This window comes from Erinaceus europaeus, chromosome 9 (assembly GCF_950295315.1).
Source record: "Erinaceus europaeus chromosome 9, mEriEur2.1, whole genome shotgun sequence".
Classification (NCBI taxonomy): domain Eukaryota; kingdom Metazoa; phylum Chordata; class Mammalia; order Eulipotyphla; family Erinaceidae; genus Erinaceus; species Erinaceus europaeus.
The window spans coordinates 20169145-20189438 of NC_080170.1; the positions used below are offsets into that span (position 1 = coordinate 20169145).

At 44.9% G+C, this 20294-nt stretch overlaps 1 protein-coding gene across 10 annotated transcripts in view; it reads left to right on the forward strand.

The window, feature by feature from the left end:
• The first annotated feature begins 1812 nt into the window (after nucleotides 1-1812).
• Nucleotides 1813-20294, forward strand: part of LOC132540356 (zinc finger protein 345-like) — a 28723-nt gene continuing 10241 nt past the window's right edge. The window contains exons 1-2 of one of the 10 annotated variants that reach the window (XM_060197475.1): nucleotides 1813-3978; nucleotides 5716-7553. In XM_060197475.1, coding sequence (XP_060053458.1) covers nucleotides 2478-3788 — 1311 coding nt within the window. In that variant the 5' untranslated portion in view covers nucleotides 1813-2477 and the 3' untranslated portion in view covers nucleotides 3789-3978; nucleotides 5716-7553. The other 9 variants (XM_060197481.1, XR_009551516.1, XR_009551515.1 and 6 more) reach the window with 9 other exon arrangements.

A 20294-nucleotide genomic window follows, 5' to 3' on the forward strand; every position in this document is an offset into this window, starting at 1 on the left:
CATGTTAAGTCAGAAACAGAAGGATGAATATGGGATGATCTCTTGTTGGAAAAAACAGGATCAGAAGGGAGAACACAAAGCAGAACTTGGGTTGGAATTGGTTAATTGCACCAAAGTAAAATGACTTGGGGAGGGGGGTTAGGTCCTGAAACATGAAAAGTTTCTCCCCAGGACCAGCAAGATAGCTCACCTCAGTAGCATGCTTGCTTTGCATGCAAGTCGGGCCCACAGCACTGATAGGCAAGACTTTTGCCACTGAACCACCCATGCTAGGCCCTACAGTGTTGGGGAAATGTTGCTGTGTTTTCTTTCCCTTTCTCCTTCTGTTTTGCCTTTTTTTTTTTTTTTTTTTTTTAACCAGAGCACTGCTCAGCTCTGGTTTATGGTGGTGTGGGGGATTGAACCTGGGACTTTGGAGCCTCAGACATGAGAATCCCTTTGCATAACCATTATGCTATCTACCCCCACCCTGGCTCTCTGTTTTTCTCCTCCCTCCCCACTCTCCACCCCAAGTTAAATCCTGGGATTTTTGTCCCTGCACAACTCCACAATTCTTGGCAGCATTTTTCCCCTTTTTTGATAGAAATTGAAAGAAAGAAATAGAAGTGGTAAGAAAGAAAGAGACCTGAAATACTGTCCCAAGACTCATGAAGCTTTCCCATTACAGGTAGGGACAGAGGCTTGTTTTTCTCATTCCAGTTATTAAAAGGGCTAGATTATGTTCTCATTTTATTTTTTAATGTTTTTTAATCTTTTTTATTATCTTTATATGTTTTTTATTGGATAGAAACAAATTGAGAGGGAAGGGGGTATAAAGAGGGAGACAAAGAGACTCCTGCAGCCCTGCTTCACCACTTGTGAAACTTTTCCCCCAGCAGATGGGGACCAGGGGCTCAAACCCAGGTCCTTGCACATTGTAGCATGTATGCTTATTCAGGTATGCCACCACCCACTCCTTATGCTCTTATTTTCATGTTAATTTTAGTTGTAATCTGGCCATGTATACAGTGCATGTATATAATAGTAATAGTACAATATATAACTCATGTGTTTGTGTTTTAATCATATTGGCATGTCTTTGTCCCCTTGTTTATTTTTACCTACTATTTGTGCAAGGGTGTGTTGTTCTACACCTTGAATTTGTGTAATTTCCATCTTTTGTTTTTTTTAATTTTTTTATATTTTCCCTTTTGTTGCCCTTGTTTTCTATTGTTGTTGTAGTTATTATTGTTGTTGTTATTTCTGTTGTTGTTAGGTAGGACAGAGAGAAATGGAGAGAGGAGGGAAAGGCAGAGGGGGAGAGAAAGATAGACACCTGCAAACCTGCTTCACCACCTGTGAAGCTACTCCCGGGAGCTCGAACCAAGATCCTTGTGCTGGTCCTCGTACTTTGCGCCACCTGCACTTAACCCGCTGCGCTACCACCCAACTCCCCCATCTTTTGATTTCTAGTTTCATTTGACTGTAACCAGATATGGTTTAATGAATGAGTTACTAGTTTCCCTATATGAGGACCATGTCTTAGAAATTGTTTTTGATTCTATTGTTATTGTAATCTTTTAAGACTGGGCAATCAAATAATCAGCTTTTCTGGTTTTGATTCATATCTTTTTGATGGGAAGAATACCAGTGATAGTGGTTCTAAAAATTCTGATCAGACCAGTAAACTGGACATTATATTCTCTGTGCTAGTGTGCTGTTTGCCACTTTAAAAAAATGTCTCTCCTTTTTTTTTTCTTAATATACAAGATTCCTAGGCCAGCGAAATAACTCACTTAGAAACTGTTGCTTTGCCATGTACTTGACCCAGGAACAAGTTTGGCCCCCACCACAATGGAGGGAGCTTCAGTTCACTCTCCCTACCTTTGTCCCTCTCTATATCTAACAACAAAAATTAATAAATAAATCCAGGCTGTCTTTTTGTCCTGGAGTTCTGACTGCAGTAGGGGCACTGCTGCTCTTCAGCTGTAGTTACTTCTTTTCCCTGTGGTCTAAAACACTGCATCAGTGGCACACCGCCTTTCCCTGTAGCATGTGTAGCATTCTGTCTTGTGTAAAATAGAAATCAGTCCCCAGGCATCTGAACACTCAGACAAAAATGTGTCTCATGATGTGCCATAAAGGAAAAGCACCTTTTATGGACAAATTCAACAAGCTACTTCCTTCTGAAGTGTGACTGACTATAGGGCATGCCACGGTTTCAGAATTAATTTCTAGCTTGTCACAAAGGCATTTGGTTCAATATATTATTGTTAAGGTTATGTTTCCATGGTCGAATGGAGTCATGATGTTTCCTATCTGTCACCACACTAGCATCCTCTAATCGGTGAATTGTGATGTAAGATTTTACAGCATATCCATTGTAGTGCACTAAGTGGTGTATGTATTTACTATCTTCCAGATAAATCTTTGACACCCAGGGTTTTTGCCAAAGTCAGCTATAGAAGAGTTGTTCCTGGTATTGTTTTGAGAAAGATATGGAAGCTGTGACCTTGAAAGACATGGAAGCAACTGTGAAATGTGAAGGGGAAAATAGTTTTTACTGTGAAGATACCCAAGCTGGGATGACTACCCATTATAAGAATCTTGCTACAAATAAAGATGAAAAATATAAAACATCTTGGGAAAAACTCCATTGCAATTCAGTTACATTTCCGGAAAACCATTATAATGGTGTGAAAAAATCCTATCAAATGTTAGACCTTATTATAAATCAGAATATTCAAATTAAAGAGGAACCTTGTGAATATGAAGTATGTAGTGAAACTTTGAACCAATCTTCATCACCTAATCATAGTAAAATGAATTTGGAGGAAAATTCATACATTTGTAATACATGCGGGATAGTCTTCAGTCAATGGTCAGATTTAAATGAACACGAAGCACTTCATGCTGGAGAGAAATCTTACAAATGTAAAGATTGTGGTAAAACCTTTAACCAGTGCTCACAACTCACTCAGCACTGCAGAATTCATACTGGAGAGAAACCTTACAAATGTGAAGAATGTGGTAAAACCTTTAGCCGGTCCTCAAGCCTCACAGAACATCAGCGAATTCATACTGGGGAGAAGCCTTACAAGTGTAAAGACTGTGAGAAATCTTTTATCTCTAACTCAAAACTTATTGAACATCATAGAGTTCATACTGGAGAGAAGCCTTACAAATGCAAGGATTGTGGTAATGCTTTCAGCCGGCGCTCAGAACTTACTCGACATTACAGAATTCATACTGGAGACAAACCTTACAAGTGTAAGGAATGTGGCAAGACCTTTAACCAAAGCTCTGTCCTTACTCAGCATCAAAGAATTCATACTGGAGAACGTCCTTACAAATGTAAAGACTGTGATAAAGCCTTTCGCTCCAACTCCAGATTTATTGAGCATCGGAGGGTTCATACTGGAGAGAAACCTTACATATGTAAAGAGTGTGGTAAGAACTTCACAGCTAAGTCAGGACTCACTGAGCATCAACGGATTCATACCGGAGAGAGACCTTACAAATGTAAAGAATGTGGCAAAACCTTTAAGCAGTGCTCAACCCGTACCCGACATCAGATCATTCACACTGGGGCCAAACCTTACATGTGTGACGTATGTGGTAAATCCTTTAACCAGTGTTCGAGCCTTACTCTACATAAGAGAATCCATACTGGAGAGAGACCTTACAAATGTCAAGATTGCGGTAAAACTTTTAAGCAGTGCTCAGGCCTTACGCAACATCAGATCCTTCACACTAGAGAAAAACTTTACAAATGTGAAGAGTGGGTAGAGCCTGAGCTCAATCCTTAATCAACATGAATGAATTTATGTTTCAGAGAGACCTTACAGATAGAAACATCTGGCAGAGCCTCTAGTCAACATCAGTGTATACTGCCCAGAAGCTGTGGATGTGCGGAATGTGACTTGAGTCTTTAGGCAGAACTCAGCCCTTCTTCAGCATCACATAATGGACAAGAGGAATCCTATAAAAGTGAGGAAGGTGGGGACTGCCTTTGTTTTTAAAACACATTTTAAATAGCAGAGTGTAATGAAAAGGAAAATTTAAAGTTGTAAAAAATAATGGGAAGTATTTAGTTAAATAAATCTTACGAGTATTAGAAATGCACCTTGCATGCTTGAGGCCCCAGGCCATTTCTCACACCATATAGCTGAATACTATGCTAATCTCACTGCCTTTATCTGTAATAGGTAAATTTTAATGATCCTGCATTCTTTATAGATGAAATTTAAAAGCACCTACACATAGAAAGAAATTTCCACAGAAGAAAGGCAACAGCAGTGGAGAAAATAATTGTACATCACAAGTTTGACAAATTCAGAATTTGTGAAAAGTATGGCAGTTATCAGAGAAAATTGGGACGTGAGGATGGACAGAGGGTTTTTGGATTTATATCACTGGTAATTGGACATAGGTTGTGTACACACACACACACACACACACACACACGGGTAAAACTATAGTCCTGTGACCTTTTAATAATGTAAACTAATGCTATGCCAATAAAAATATAAGAAAGCAGTTATGCAAATGCTTCATCTTTGAAAAAGTGGACATCAGAACCTCTTCCAACAAGAGTCACTCCTGCTGCTTTCAAGATATTTTTTTCTAAGTCAGTATTGCAGAGAATATCCCCCCAAATTAAACACTTAAATTTTTTTTTGTAGGTTTAATCAGAAGATTAAGGTGATAGGATTTTGGATGTGTATACTTATTTTTATATTAACACTTAGAGAATTTTGAATAGCAAATACTTATGTAAGTGTTCTCATCATTTAATGTAATACCTTTATTTCTTGTGTAAATATGGAATTATGTGCTTGATTATTGCTCTTTACTGATAGGAGGGCTCTTAAATTAGAGGTGCATTCATATATAGATACATATGGAAAATCCAAGTGGGCCTGCCATTTGTGGTTTGCTTATAAGTTGTTTTACTGTCACCTGGGTTATCTTTGGGACTCGGTGCCAGCAGTACAAATCATCTTTCCTAGCAGCCATTTTTCCCCCTTTTTTCTTCTAAATTTCATTTTATTTGGTAGGACAGAGAGAAATTAAAGGGGAGGAGTGGAAGACAGGGAGAAAGACAGACACCTGCAGACCTGCTTCACTGCTTGTAAAGCTTCCCCCTGCAGGTGGGGAGTGGGGGCTCAAACCAGGGTCTGTGTGCATAGTAATGTGTGCATTTAATTGGGTGCACCACTCACTGCCCAGCCCCCTGCTTATAAGTTTTTAAATAACAAATTGAAGACTTCATGAGTTTTTATCAGTCAACTTCTCATCATGAGTTCATTCAGACTTACTTTAATATTTCATTGTATTCCTGTCTGACCACCAAATGTTCTGTTGTCTGTAGACTTTGTATGTTAAAAAATGTAATGTGGGGTTTTATTTGTATTTTGTTTTGTTTGTTTTTTTACCAGAGCGCTGCTCAGCTGTTGCTTATGTTTGTGCTGGGGACTGAAAGTCTTTTTGCACAACCATTATGCTATCTCCCCAGCTCTTAATGCTTACTTTATACACCTTTATTTCCTTCCTTACACCCTGTTTTCAGCCATAGCACTCAAATCTCAGAGATTTGTCTTTATTTATATCCTTTTATTGTGTATGTGAATAGAGTCATCCACTGTCTTTTTCTTTCTGATTGATTTAGTTTGCATGACCCATGAGTCCTTCCACTTTGCTATAAATGACTGACTTCTTTTTTTCTATATGCAGTTGAATAGTATTCCAGTGTATAAATACATCACATCTTCATCTACTCATCTAATGGATACTTGGATTATTGTTTCAACTATTTAAATAATCCATTGTTGATGAAAGAAGTAAGGTTTGTTTTAGCACTTTATTCATTTAATGCTATTCTCAACTTTATAAGTAAATAAACTCTTCCAGTCTATTAATATACTAGTGTCTCACTAGCAGTACAAAGATAATAGAGAATATTGGTATGACTGAAGTGAAGTTTTTACAGAAGATAGATTTAGACTATCCTCACCACATAAAGTGGTGGACTTTATATAGTATGTACATAGCTTGAGTTTTACTGATAAACATTGAAACATAAATGTTGTAGTGTTACTTCAATTTTAAAATACCAAAGTATCATCATGGATTCCAGAATAAATGATAGTTGTTTCATCCACGTCCCGGGTCTGTGGTGTCTCCTATGATAGTTATTTCCTAAGGGACATAATCCGTTGTTTTTTTGTTTTTTTTTTTTTCAATCTCAGCATAGGAACTTTTTTTTTTCTTGCCAGAGCACTGCTCAGTTCAAGTTTATATTGGTGCAGGGGATTAAATCTGGGACTTGGGAGCCTTGGGCTTAAGATTCTCTTTGCATAACCATTACACTCTCTCCCCCGTCAGAATAATCATTTTTAATTGCAGCCATAGGTGAAAGAATACCATAGCCCTGCCTGTAGCATCCTACGCAGGCCTGTGGACACCACTGCCCATTCTCCTGTCATTCCACAGGGCACAGATTCCAGAATCCTGGCATGCACAGAGTATAGTGAATGGCCCCAGGATAAAGATCATAGAGAGGGTGTGGAGCCCTAGAGCAGACTGGGCTGTGGCCCTGGGAACGGCAACCCTCCAGGGCACGCCAGGCCATAAATCCTGGTTCTGCAAGGTTAGTTTGATGATCTGTTGTCAGGAGAATTTGTGAGATTTATTAACTACGGTTTTTTATATACCAAGTTAAAGGAGAAATGAGTAGTAGCTAATGAGCACAAGCCGCTCTCTAGAAGCTGTTGAGAGGGCTAGCTCAAACAATCTGACAAGTCATGATTTCAGTACCATAAAAAAGTTACAGGGGGGTGAGGGGGGAATAGCATAATGGTTATGCAAAGAGACTTTCATGCCTGAGGCTCTCAAGTCCCAATTTCAATCTCCCACACTGCCATAAGCCAGAGCTGAGCAGTGCTCTGGAAAAAAAAAAAAAAGTTATGGGGGCTGGGCAGTAGCACACATGGTGCAAAGCGCAAGGACTGGCTTAAGGAACCCGGTTCTAGGCCCCGGCTTCCCACCTGCAGGGAGGTCGCTTCACAAGCAATGAAGCAGGTCTGCAGGTATCTATCTTTCTCTCTGCCTCTGTCTTCTCATCCTCTTGTTTCTCTCTGTCCTGTCCAACAACAACAGCTATAAAAACAATAACAATACAACCACAACAAGGGCAACAAAATGGGAAAAATAGCCTCCAGGAGCAGTGGATTCCTAGTGCTGGCACTGAGCCCCATCGATAACCTGGAGGCAAAAAAAAAAGTTACTGTTAGAAACACCAACTTTGTGGTCCAGGAGGTGGTGCAGTGGATAAAGCATCAGATCCTCAAGCATGAGGTCCTGAGTTCAATCCCTGGAAGCACATGTACCAGAGTGATGTCTGGCTCTTCTGTTTCTCATTAATAAATAGAATAATTTAAAAAAAAAACAACACCAACTTTAACATGTCTCTACTGGATGTTTAATGTGCATTTTATGTCTTCACTACAAAATATTCCTAGTTTGGTAGTAAAGTTTGCATGTTCTTTTTTTAAATAAAAAGTATCTTGTAATTCTCTGGTATGTTTTGTCTGGACAGAACATCTTTAAGTGGCAGGTTACCCGATGCCTGGCAAGGTCACCAGCTGCTTGCAGAGACAGCTGGACTGTTTTCTGTTGCCTTCAGGCTAGAGTGTCAGCTGAGGAGACTAGGCCTTGCTGTGGGGTGGGCTTGACCTAGGCAGAGGTCGCTGTGATCCCTTTCAACAGTGCTGGGAAGGACTGGGGATGACTAGGGGTGGGGACAATCATTTGTGGGTAGGTGAGGCTCCCTGCTAAATGGGCCTTTGTCTCCAGGTTTGCCCAAGGGAAAAGTCTGTGGGACAGCTGTGTGGCCCAGGGCAGAATGTTCTCATGGGGAGTGGGAGGGTGATGGCTATTGGGACCCCAGACCAGCTGCAGAGTGACCACTTGGGTGGTTGCCCTTGGTCTGTCTGTGCTTCAGAAACTACCCACAGCCCACCTCGGAACAAAGGTGACAGGTCTGCAGTGACGACTGGTGAGGAGGAATGATCTGGCAACTTCCTCAGCAAAAGTGGTGGTCACAGTGCCAGCTTCCACTTGCCCTGTAGGCTTCTGGATCACACTCTCCTTTTGCATTAACTCTGCTTCAACTTCAGTAAAACAAGACTTGCATTCCAGGAGGTGGCTCAGTGGATAAAGCATAGGATTTTTCAAGCACGCAGTCTCAAGTTCAAACCCTGGCATTGCGTGTGCCAAGAGTGGTCCTCTGGTATTGGTTTTCTCTCTCCTCCTCCTCTCATTAATATTTTTTTTTAAATTTTTTTATTGCAGGGGCTTAGTTCCTGCGCTATGAAATCACTGCTCCTGGGGGTTATTTTTTTCCTTTTGTTGCCCTTGTTGTTTATCGTTGTTGTTATTGCTGCTGTTGTTGCATAGGACAGAGAGATGAGGAAGACGGGAAAGATACCTGTAGACCTGCTTCACCACCTGTGAAGTGACTCCCCTGCAGGTGGTGAGCCTGAAGCTCAAACCAGGATCCTTATACCGGTCCTTGTGCTTCGCACCACGTGCGCTTAACCACTGAGCTACCTCCCAGCTCCCTAAGTTTTTCTTTTTTTAAATGGGTTTATTTTAATCATAACTTTTCCTTCTGCCTTATCCCTGCTCTGTATTGTCCTTATCTGGCTTTGGTCTCAGGCTAATGCTGACCTCGTAAAATAAAAGTTAGTTCACTACAGTTTTTAGATGAATTGGGAAATAGACACACCCTTTTAAATATATATGTAGTCCCCTCTTGACATTTCATAGATGTCTCGTATTACTAACAGGGTCTTGTTTCTGGGTCTCTTCTGCTCATTTAGAAAGGGATGGTTAGAGCACCGCTCTGGCACACGAAGTGCTGGTGGTCAAGCCCACGTACATCCTCACAGAGGCAACTCCTGTGCTCCCTGTTGAGCCACCGCCCTAGATACAGCAACTTTGGTTCATTAAAGAAAGAGGGAGTCAGGCTGTGTAGCACAGCGGGTTAAGCACAGGTGGCAGCAAGCGCAAGGACCAGCAAAAGGATCCTGGTTCGAGCCTCTGGCTCCCTACCTGCAGCGGAGTTGCTTCACAAGCAGTGAAGCAGGTGTCTCTTATCTTTCTCTCCCCCTCTCTTGTCTTACCCTCCTCTCTCCATTTCTCTCTGTCCTATCCAACAACGATGACAACAAGAAAACAAGGGCAACAAAAGGGAATAAATATTTTTTAAAAAGAAAGAAAAAAAATTGAGAGGGAAGGAGAATAGAGAGACACCTGCTGCACTGCTTCACCACTCACTTAGCTGCCCACACAGCACAGGTGGGGAGCAGGGACTTGAACCCAGGGTTTTTGTGCATGGCGATGTGTGCACTGTACCAGGTACCACCGCCCAGCCCGATTGTTTTTAACCAGAGCACTGCTCACCTCTGGTTGGTGTTGATGCCAGGGATTGATCTAGGTATCTCAGCACCTCAAGCATGAGTCTTTTGTCATAACCACTATGCTGTCTCCCTGGCCTGTGACTTCTTTTAATGTTTGGGGATTGGCCAGTTGAAATCAGACCCTCCAGAACCACAGTCCCCATGGTTTGGCTCATCAGCTTGACAGGCAAATATAGACCAGACTGGCAGACCAGAGCCCTGCCCTTTTCATCCCAAGCCTCTCCTGCAGCCCCGGCGGGTGCCTTCTGTACTCAGGAACTAAAAGATAGGCTGACTTCCAAGGAGTGCCTTTCACAGACATAGTAACCTAGCCTCCTACAGCACTGACCACTGTACTTCCTCACAACTTCCATGGGGCAGACCACTTGAGAGCATCCAATTTCTCCAACAGATCTGACTGCGGCAGGGCTGCTCCTTACATCCTGCCCTGGGCTGCCAGCATAGAGCAGGAGGGAGGTGGGGAGATGGTGGCTTCTAAATCCCTCTCTGCCTCTGGGATCCAGGAGAACAGCTGTCAGGACTATACCTAATGACAGATGAGTGTTTGCCTTTGTGGTTTTCATGCTGTGTAGCTGCAGTGCTGAAGCTGACCACCAGGGAGTGGGCCCTGTCCTGCCCTGTGCTCACTGGAGCTAAGAGGAACCTCCCCCCCCCCCATCATTTTGATTATCCCTCCTGCTTCCAACCCTACACACCTTTGTTACTGGTCTGCATATCCACAATATGTTCAGTTCAGAGTCTGAGAGGAAGCTTTAGATCCTCATTCATTTAACTACTCTAAACCCCAGCACTGGGGCCAGGTGGTGGCACACCAGGTTAAGCGCACACAGTACCAAGCACAAGGAACCCGGTTCGAGCCCCCGGCTCCCCACCTGCAGGGCAGTCGCTTCACAAGTGGTGAAGCAGGTCTGCAGGTGTCTGTCTTTCCCCCACCTGTTTTCCCCTCCCCTCTCAATTTCTCTCTGTCCTATCAAAAAAAAAAAAAAAATGGCCACAGGAGCAGTGGATTCATAGTGCAGGCACTGAGCCCTAAGCGATAACCCTGGAGGTAAAAATAAATAAATAAAAATAAACCCCAGCTCTTGAGTATGATTGGGCCTGGAGAAGCAGAAAGGACCCATGCACCTGTTCCCTCTATCCTGGAGCTCACTTTGGAGAGAGTGATGGACAGGATGCTTCGTGAGCAGCTAAGCAGGTATATCTTTCTCCATCTCCTCCCCAGTTTCTCTGTCCTATCCGATGAAAACGGAAGAAAAAAACAAGAAAAAGGAAAGGGAAAAACGGCGACCAGGAGCAGTGGATTTGTAATTCACCAAGCCCTAGCAAATAACCCTGGAGGTAAAAAGAAAAAAGAAGTATGGTATTTATTTTTAACTTATTTTTATTATCTTTATTTATATTTGATAAAGACAGCCAGAAATTGAAAGGGAAGCAGGTGATAGGGAGAGACACCTGCAGCATTGTTTCACCACTCGTGAAGCTTTCCCCTTGCAGGTGGGGACCGATGGCTCAAACCTGAGTCCTTATGCATTGCAACATGTGCGCTCAACCAGATGCACCACAACCTGACCCCTAGAAGTAGGGTATTTATAAAGTGCAGGCGTGTGTGTGTTTAAGAATAAGTGGGGGACAGGAGTAGATAGCATAGGTAGGTTATGCAGAGACGGACTTGCCTGAGGCTCCTAAGTCCCAAGTTCAATCCCCTGCACCACCATAAGCCAGAGCTTAGCAGTGCTGGTAAAAAAAAAAGGGGGGGCTAGGTGTTGGCACATCTGGTTGAGCACACATATTACAGTGCACAAGAACCCAAGTTCAAGCCCCCCATCCCCACCTGCAGGGGGAAAGCTTTGCAAGTGGTGAAGCAATGTTGCAGGTGTCTCTTTGTCTCTCTCCCTTTCTACCTCCCCTCCTCCTCGCAATTATGGCTGTCTGTATCCAATAGATAAAGATAATAAATTCTTTTACATTAAAAAAAAAAGGGGGTAGAGAAAACAGAGCATCCCTGCATTTAATGCAGCATTGGGGCTTCACACAAGTATGCTTCTTACCACATGTATTGTAAACTATTACAGGTCATATGCTGTTTTGATATTCCTATAAGCACACACAAGCTTAAACAGGAAGTCACCTACCATATGTAGTTCCCCCCTGAGCAGGAAAGGCTTCTCTTCACAGCTAGCTGCTCTTATCAGGCAGATGAGCTGCACCTCTGCCAGTCCTTGAGTCAGTGCCTGTTATAGGTGTTGGGGATTGAACCTGGGAGCACAGAGCCTCAGGCTTGAAAGTCATTTGAGGTAGTCATAGTTCAGTGGGTTATGCGCACGTGGCATGAAGTGCAAGGACCCATATAAGGATGCCGGTTCGAGCCCCCGGCTCCCCACCTGCAGGGGAGTCACTTCACAAGCAGTGAAGCAGGTCTGCAGGTGTCTCTCTTTCTCTCCCCCTTGCTGTCTTCCCCTCCTCTCTCCATTTCTCTCTGTCCTATCCAACAGTGATGACATCAACAACAATAAAGAAAAAACAAGGGCAACAAAAGGAAATATTAAAAAATATTTATTAAAAAAATCTACAAAACTGAAACTTCCTCAAAAACTGGACTTAAAATACTTACGGGTATAAATCAAAATAATCCAAAAATCTGGAAGAGATATTTTCATATTCATGCCCACTGAAGCATTATTCTCACAAGTCTGACATAATCAACCAAACGCCCATGAAGAGAAGAAAAACAAGCTAGTCTACACATAATGGAATAGTATCCAGTCTTGAAAAATCAAGGTCTTGTGACAATACAACACGGGTAAACCATAAATACATGTGAAGTACAGTAAAGGAGTCACAATTATATAAATAGTAACATGTAGATATGTATCATAACTTCACTTATATAAGTGATGTTATGTAATCAACTTAATGGAAAATTAGAGTGGTGGGGAGGCCGAGTGGTAGCCCTGGTTGAATAAATACACATATTACAATGCACAAGGACCCGGGTTCAAGCCCCCGGTCCCCCACCTGTAGCGAGAAAGCTTTACAAGTGGTGAAGCAGTGTTGCAGCTGTCTGTCTCTCCTTATCAGCCAGAGACTGGCCAGCTCCTCGTGGGGCGCGAGCGCTTCCACACTACGATCATCCTCTCTGGCATTATGCTATTCCATTGCAGAATACTGTGCCCCAGGATGGTTCCGTAGCCCCCATGTCCACTTGGTCGATTCCAAATTATATTCCTCCATGAGGATAATTTCTGTAACCATCCGTTCCACCCCGGTTCCATGGCTGCCAGTTCTTAGCAACATCGCCCCGCCAGATATTCGTCGGGATGCGGCATCATCTAAGTTCATTTCCCACGTCTACGCTCGACCGGACCTGCCAATATACGCGGATATCTTCGCCCACCCTGTCCAACGCTTGACGTCTCGTCACCCAATCTGGTCCCTTACGCCTACACTGAACTTCTCTGTTCCAGACTCTTGGAAACAGAGCTGGCAGTCAGCTGAGGTAAAGAACAAACACCTCATCACAGACCCCTGCAAGCGTCAACCCGGCTTTGACCTAGCACGTTATGATTGGGCCCTCCTCAATCGCTATCGAACAGGCCATGGCCGGTGCGCCACTATGTTCCATCACTGGGGAGCCAGAGACGACCCGAACTGCCCCTGCGGCTCCAGACAGACTATGACCCACATAGTCAACGACTGCCACCTCTCCAGATTCAAAGGAGGTCTTGAAACTTTACATCAGGCTCAACCTGATGCTGTTGACTGGCTACGGAAGAAGGGCAAACGCTAGAAGAAGAAGAAGCCTCTTTCCTGTCGATTTCTGGCTGTCTCTATCCAATAAGTAAATGAAAAGATTTAAAAAGAAGAAGAAACATTAGTGGCTGGAAAAATCGAAAACTAGAGTGTCAGCTACACCCGTATCTTCAGAGTGCTCTGAGCTCTACCTCGTCCTCACTGCCAAGGGCACCAGGCTGCATCAAGCAATGAAACTTAGAGAACCAATATGCTCTGTATGCACAGGCGCAGTAGCGCTCTTTAGTACTGGCCAGTTAAGAGCGGCTACTTGGGGACTATCTCTGGCTCGACCGCTGATTGGATGAGCCCCAGTCACATGCCATCCTCGGTCTCTGATTACAAGGTGCTATAAGGTCCGGCCCCGCCTCCAGTTTCCGGGGACTGTGTTCACTATCCAATCAGGACCCACGGAAGCTGCGTGACTGGCACGCCGTCCACTCAAAGCGACCGCGACCTGGCTCTTGTCCAATCAGGGCGGTGGTGGGAGGCACCGCAGCTTCGTGGGAGGGGGGGAAATCCAGCCGTCTCCTGGTGCGCATGTGCGCAGTGGCCTGTATTTTTATCGCTGCGTCTCTTTCAGTTCCTTGCGGTTCGGGCTTCTGGGGGACCCGGTGGACCCGGGTCTGCGAGGACGCCCCTGAGCGGGAGACACGGCCGCGGAGCCCGCGGGCGGTGCAGCAGGGTGAGCGCGGCGGGCAGCCTAGGCCGGGCGGGGCCGCTGTCGACCGGCCCGGGCGAGCTGGCGCTGGCGGCGGCCATGTTGCCGAAGGCGCCCGGGGATCCGCCGAGTGGGCGCCGCCTGGCCGCCCCGCCGCGCCCTGCCGCGGGGCCTGGGTCGGGCTGTCGGTGTCCGCGGCCGCGGGCGGTTCCTGGGGTCCCGGCGCGTCCCGCCTGCGGGCGCGGGGCTGCTCGGGGGGTCCCGGCCCCTCATTGCCGCGGGGCCCTTAGCGAGCAGACGCTGCACAACTCCATTTTGCCGCAGCACCGAGCCCTCTCTCAGTCGCTGGAGTAAACGGAGGGGCGGCGCTGCCGTCCTGTTAGGTGTGTGTGGTGTGTGTGTGTGTTGCGTGATTGCACCGCTTCTGCTAACTTCTTTAAAGACAGACAGACAGACTGCAGGAAGCTTTCCCAGTTGTGACGAGGGGCTGGCGGGTTCTGTGCAGCGCAGTGCAGTGGACGCCCGCCTGTTGTCTCTTGTGCCAGATGTGCTGTTGCAAAGAAAAGAAATAGGGAGTCGGGCGGTGGCGCAGTGGGTTAAGCGCAGGTGGCGCTAAGCGCAGGGACCGGGATAAGGATCCCGGTTCGAGCCCCCGGCTCCCCACCTGCAGGGGAGTCGCTTCACAGGCGGTGAAACAGGTCTGCAGGTGTCTGTCTTTCTCTCCCCCTCTCTGTCTTCCCCTCCTCTCTCCATTTCTCTCTGTCCTATCCAACAACGATGACATCAATAACTACAACAACAATAAAAAACGACAAGGGCAACAAAAAGGAAAATAAATATATAAAGAAAAGAAAGAAAGAAATCGTAGTGAACTGGTACTTTTTTTTTTCTTCAGGGACAAAAAAAAATAGACTTCATGAATAGGGAAGAAAAAAAAAAGACCTAGAAATCTCCTGCCCTGCTTTGTACTTGAGTTGCTGTGGGTTTGTTTATTTACACAGGGCTGAGGAAGCCCCTCGTGGGCCTGTTGGTCCTGTGCCAGGTACAGGGAGGTGCCCAGCACGGGGCAGCTGGCAGTGGGTCCGAGGGGAGCAGCATGCCGCCAAGAGAGGTTCTCAGGTGCCAGGGCCCGGGTCCAGTTGCAAACACGCAATCTTCGTAAGCTCTTAAAAAAGTGGGTGCCTGAGTGCCCTGTGCCCACGAAAGCCTAGAGGCCAGGAGCAGTGATGGTATCGGGGCAGGTCTTCCTGGAGATCACCAAGGAGATTGGCAGGCCGGCTGTGGTTGTATTGGTGGGTGGTGAGTGTTGGTGACTTAGTGCAGTGCTGTGCTGTGCTGATGGCGAGATATATATCGGCCTGGCTCCGTGGGAAGAGTCCCAGGAGGGTGTTGCCGCTGGTCTTTGGTCCACGGGGAGCCTAGGGTGTCTGTCTGTCCACCACGGGTCTGGACGGAGCACATCTATCATTGCTGCAGCAGACATGGCGGGCTTGGAGGACCCACACAGGAAGGAGAAATCCCGGAGTCTGTCCTTAGACACTAGGGAATGAGAAAGTTAGGCCCTTTCTGCTCCTCGTGCCCGTGGGCGAGCTGTGCTGCTGTGTTCTCCTGAGGGGGGTGTGATCACTCCACATGATCCTACCTGAGAAGCAGTAGGAAGAATTGGCATTTCTTCTTTTTAATTTTTTTTATTTATGATTGGATAAAAACAGAAATTGACAGGGGCAGGAGAGATAGAGTGACAGAGAGACACCTGCTGCCCTCCTTCACCACTTGCAAAGCCCCCCCCCCCCCCCCCCGCAGGTGGGAACTGGAGTCTTGAACCCAGGTCCTTGCTCACTGTAACCACTGTAACACGTGCTCTCAACCAGGTGCACCACCACCCGACCCCTAGAATTGGCATTTCTTTCACTAAGTGTTTTTGTCCCAGGTCAGACACCTGTTCTGTTCTCCTGAAATGTCAGTGTATTTATTTATAAATGTGTTCCTACCGTAACTGTGATTTTGAAAAATCTTCCCAAGTTATCTTTTTTTATTATTATTATTCTTTTTTTATTATTATTCTTTATTGGGGGATTAATATTCTACAGTTGACAGGAAATACAGTGTTTTGTACATGTATAGCATTTCTCAGTTTTCCACATAACAATACAAACTCCACTAGGTCCTCTGTGGACCTTTTCTAGGACCTGCATTCTGCCCCCACCCACCCACCCCAAAGTCTTTTACTTTAGTGCCCGAGTTATCTTTTTAAGGTTGACTGTTTAGGGCGTTCTTTCTCATATCTCAATACCCCCTCCTCCCCATTCCTCTCCATCTGAAATTTCTTTTTTTTCTTTTTCTTTTTCTTTCTTTTTTTTTTTTTTATAAAAAGGAAACATTGGGAGCCAGGCGGCAGCAGGTTAAGCGCATGTGGCGTAAAGCGCAAGGAGCAGCGTCCTGGTCCTGGTTCGAGCCCCCGGCTCCCCACCTGCTGGAGTGTCGCTTCACAGGCGGTGAAGCAGGTCTGCAGGTGTCTGTCTTTCTCTCCCCCTCTCTGTCTTCCCCTCCTCTCTCCATTTCTCTCTGTCCTATCCAACAGCTAACAACATCAACAACAATAACCACAACAAGGCTACAACAACAAGGGCAACAAAAGGAAATAAAGATTTTTAAAAAAGGAAACATTGACGAAAACCATAGGATTCCACACAATTCTCACCACCAGAACTCTGTATCCTGTCCCCTCCCCTAACAGCTTTCCTATTTTATAAAATTTTTTCTTGTTTTTATTTTTTATTGGATAGAGACAGAAATTGAGAGGGAAGAGGGAGATAGCGAGAGACAGAGACACCTGCAGCCCTGCTTCACCACTCATGAAGCTTTCCTCCTGCAGGTGGGAACCAGGGGCTTGAACCTGGGCCCTTGTGCACTGTGATATGAACACTTAACCAGGTGCACCACCACCTGGCCCCCAGCTTTCCTATTCTTTAAACCTCTGGGAGTATGGACCCAAGGTCATTGTGGGATGCAGAAGGTGGAAGGTCTGGCTTCTGTAATTGCTCGTCTAGGCTTTCTGTAGCTCAAGATAACTGACCTTGATCGTTGGACTGCGACTACTGAAAATGTTCCCTCTTTATATTCCTGTCCTGGATAGACTATCAGTGAGAAAGTAGGTGATTTCATGCTTAGGGCCCATGTGAATGATTCACTAACTCTTCATAGAGATGGACAGAGGAGGTGGGTAAATCAACAGGAGAGTTCTGTGATCCAGAATTTTGAAATGAAGCTTTGCTGTCTAGAATAATAACAGTTATTTCAGGGCTGGTGAGGTAGCGCACCTGTGCAGGTGCCTACTTTGCCGTGCATGCTGGGTACCCAGCCTCCAGCCCTGGCCACTAGCACCCTGGGCAAGCTTCAATGTATTGCTCTTTATTTATGGATGGGGGCAGGGGCAAAAAAGACTTTCAGATACACTCAATACTTCAATTCATGAGAGGTATACATTCCATGAAGTCTGTAATGTAAATGTTTGCTCTGTAAAACTGCGTGCTCATAATCAGATTCATAGTCCTATTCGCTGTTTTTAGTGGCAGTACCCCAGCGGTGGTGACATGACCCATGAGTCATGTGCCTGGTGTCGTTTGTCCCATTGATGGTGCAGGTACTCCCTGCCGTATGACTCCGTAGTAATGTTAATATTGTCCTTTTTTCCCCCAGATCATTTTATTGGGTAAACAGTGTTTGCAGGGCACGTGTTGATACACAAGTACAATTTTCTTACTTCCCTGAATTAGATGTCTCCACACCCTCCCACCACCTAGTGTTTCCCTTTTATCCTTCATAAAGGTCTTAGCTCTGCTGAGAGATGTGCAGGAATACCCTTCTCCTTGGAAACTCCTTTCTTTTGAGTTTGTCTCATACTTTCAGTGTATGTTTGTTTGTTTTGGGGAAATACAGGTGGTCATCTCTGTACAGTGTAGATAATGGGTTTTTCTAAGTGTGGATTTCACTTAGATCTTGTTCGGGTACATTCCCACTTAGCTTCAAAGTCACACCACACATGCATTCACTTTTTTCTTTTTCTTTTTTTTTTTTTTTGCATTCACTTTTTTCTTTTGTGCCTTCGGAGAAAGAAAATAGGAATCGTAGTCCGGGAGGTGGCACAGTGGATAACGTGTTGGATTCTCAAGCTATGAGGTCCCGAGTTGAGTCCCTGGCAGCACATGTACCAGAATGGTGTCTGGTTTTTTTTTTCTTTCTTCTATCCCTCTCATTAATAAATAAAATTTTTAAAAAAGAGAAGATAGGAATCAGATTTAGCCCATACTTAGATGTTTTCTACTCTAAAGTAGAATGTAACATGTGATCATTGGAACAAGGAAATCTGTGAAATATGACTGGGAAACAACAGTGATTTGGTGTGATTTTGGTGATGGGTGTATGGTGTGGTTGAAAGGCAAGTAATCACATTCTCGTATAATTTGGTCAGTTTGTGGCTTTTGTTGTTTTGCCATCAGAGTTATCATTGAGGCTTGGTTCCTGCACAACAATCAATGGGTCCTAGTGGCTTTTCTTTTTTTGGGACAGAAGAATTGTGGAGGGGGAGATAGAGAGGCAGACCAGACAGGTGCAGCCCTGCTTTACCACTCCAGAAGCTTCCCCTCTGCAGATGAGAACAGGGGGTGTGGAACTTCGTGTCCTTGCGCATACTCAGGTGTGCTCACCTGACCCTACCCTCCACTACCCCTGCCCAGCCCCCTGGATTGATAAGTTTTATGCTGCTAAAAATGCTTCATACTTTAAGCCACTATGTAAATCTTCTACTCTGTCCCTTTTACTGTGTATATAATTACTTTTCAAAGTACAAAAAAAAAGTGCATAAAAATAATGATTTACTAGGTCAGTTTTGTGTTCATACCTTCCTCACTTATTTCATTACTCTTCAGAGTTTTGAGCCCTGCTGTGAACATTGCTCTAGGTAGTCTCTGTACAGACCTGTGTGTCTTTTCAGATCAATTTTAGATCAGCAAAACTTTTTTTTTTCTCCCCCCTCCCCTTTAAACAGTTTTCACTATAACTAAGCCAAACGTGGGTCACCTTTTTGGAGCAAAAGAAGCCCTGGCATGTGACAAGAAAGAAGGTGACCATACACTCAGGTAGGTGGGAATGAGTGGAGCAGATGGCACAGACCGGAGTGCCAAATGCCACAGAAGTGAAATGAACATGATTCAGTTTTCTTGTTTGTTTGTTTGCTAGTAGAGTTATCGCTAGAGCTTGTTGTCTGCGTGACTCCACTGCTCCCAGTGGTCATCCCTCCCCACCCATGCCCCACCCCCCACCCCACCCCTAGATAGAGGGAGAGGGAGAAATAGACACTGGAGCACTGCTCTGCTATTCATGACACTTCCCTCCTGGTGCTTTCATGTGGCCCTGATGCAAATCCAGGTCCTTGCATGTGGTAACGTGCTCCACTGGGTGGTCTGCTTGCCAACCCCCCAGCATAATTACTTTTTACATGATCACACAGCAGAAACATGCACTTTTCAACAGTTGAGTATATCAGCTCTGGGCTTATTATTTATGACCTGTATTACAGTGAAGTTGTTTAGTTTCATTCCAGTATTTTTTTTTTTTTTGCCTCTAGAGCTCGGTGCCTGCACCCCAGTTCTCCTGGAGGCTATTTTTTTCCCTTTTGTTGTCCCTGTTGTTTTATTGTTGTGGTGGTTATTATTGTTGTTATTGATGTTGTTGTTGGATAGGACAGAGAGAAATGGAGAGAGGGAGGGGAAGACAGGGGAGAGAAAGATAGATACCTGCAGGCCTGCTTCACCACCTGTAAAGTGACTCCCCTGCAGATGGGGAGCTGGGGGCTTGAACCGGGATCCTTACTCTGGCCCTTGCGCTTTGTGCAATGTGCGCTTAACCCACTGCACTACTGCCCGACCCCCTGAGTATTTTTTTTTAGTGTTACCATGAATGTATATTAATACTATCAAATTCTTTTTCATCATTATTGATTTGACCTATGATTTTCCATTATTCTGTTATTTGAATAAGTCTTACATGTGTTGTATGTTGAAACATCTCTGAATTCCAGGAGTAATTCTTACCTCTCACTTTGTTTCTAGTGCATATTTTTAATGTGCTTTTGAATTCAATTAGTATTGAAGATACTTCATGTATTTATTTATTTTGGACATAGACAGGGAGAAGTTGAGAGGGAAGGGGGGAGACATATTTGCAGCACTGCTTGTGAAACTTCCCCCCTCCAGGTTGGGTGTTGTTAAAATTCGGAAGGCTCTTGCCGGGCGGGTCTAGCTTCACGGGAGGGTCTAGCTTCACGGGCGGGTAACAGAGACGCAGAGACAACGGCTGGGCAGGGAAGCTGTATTTCTTTA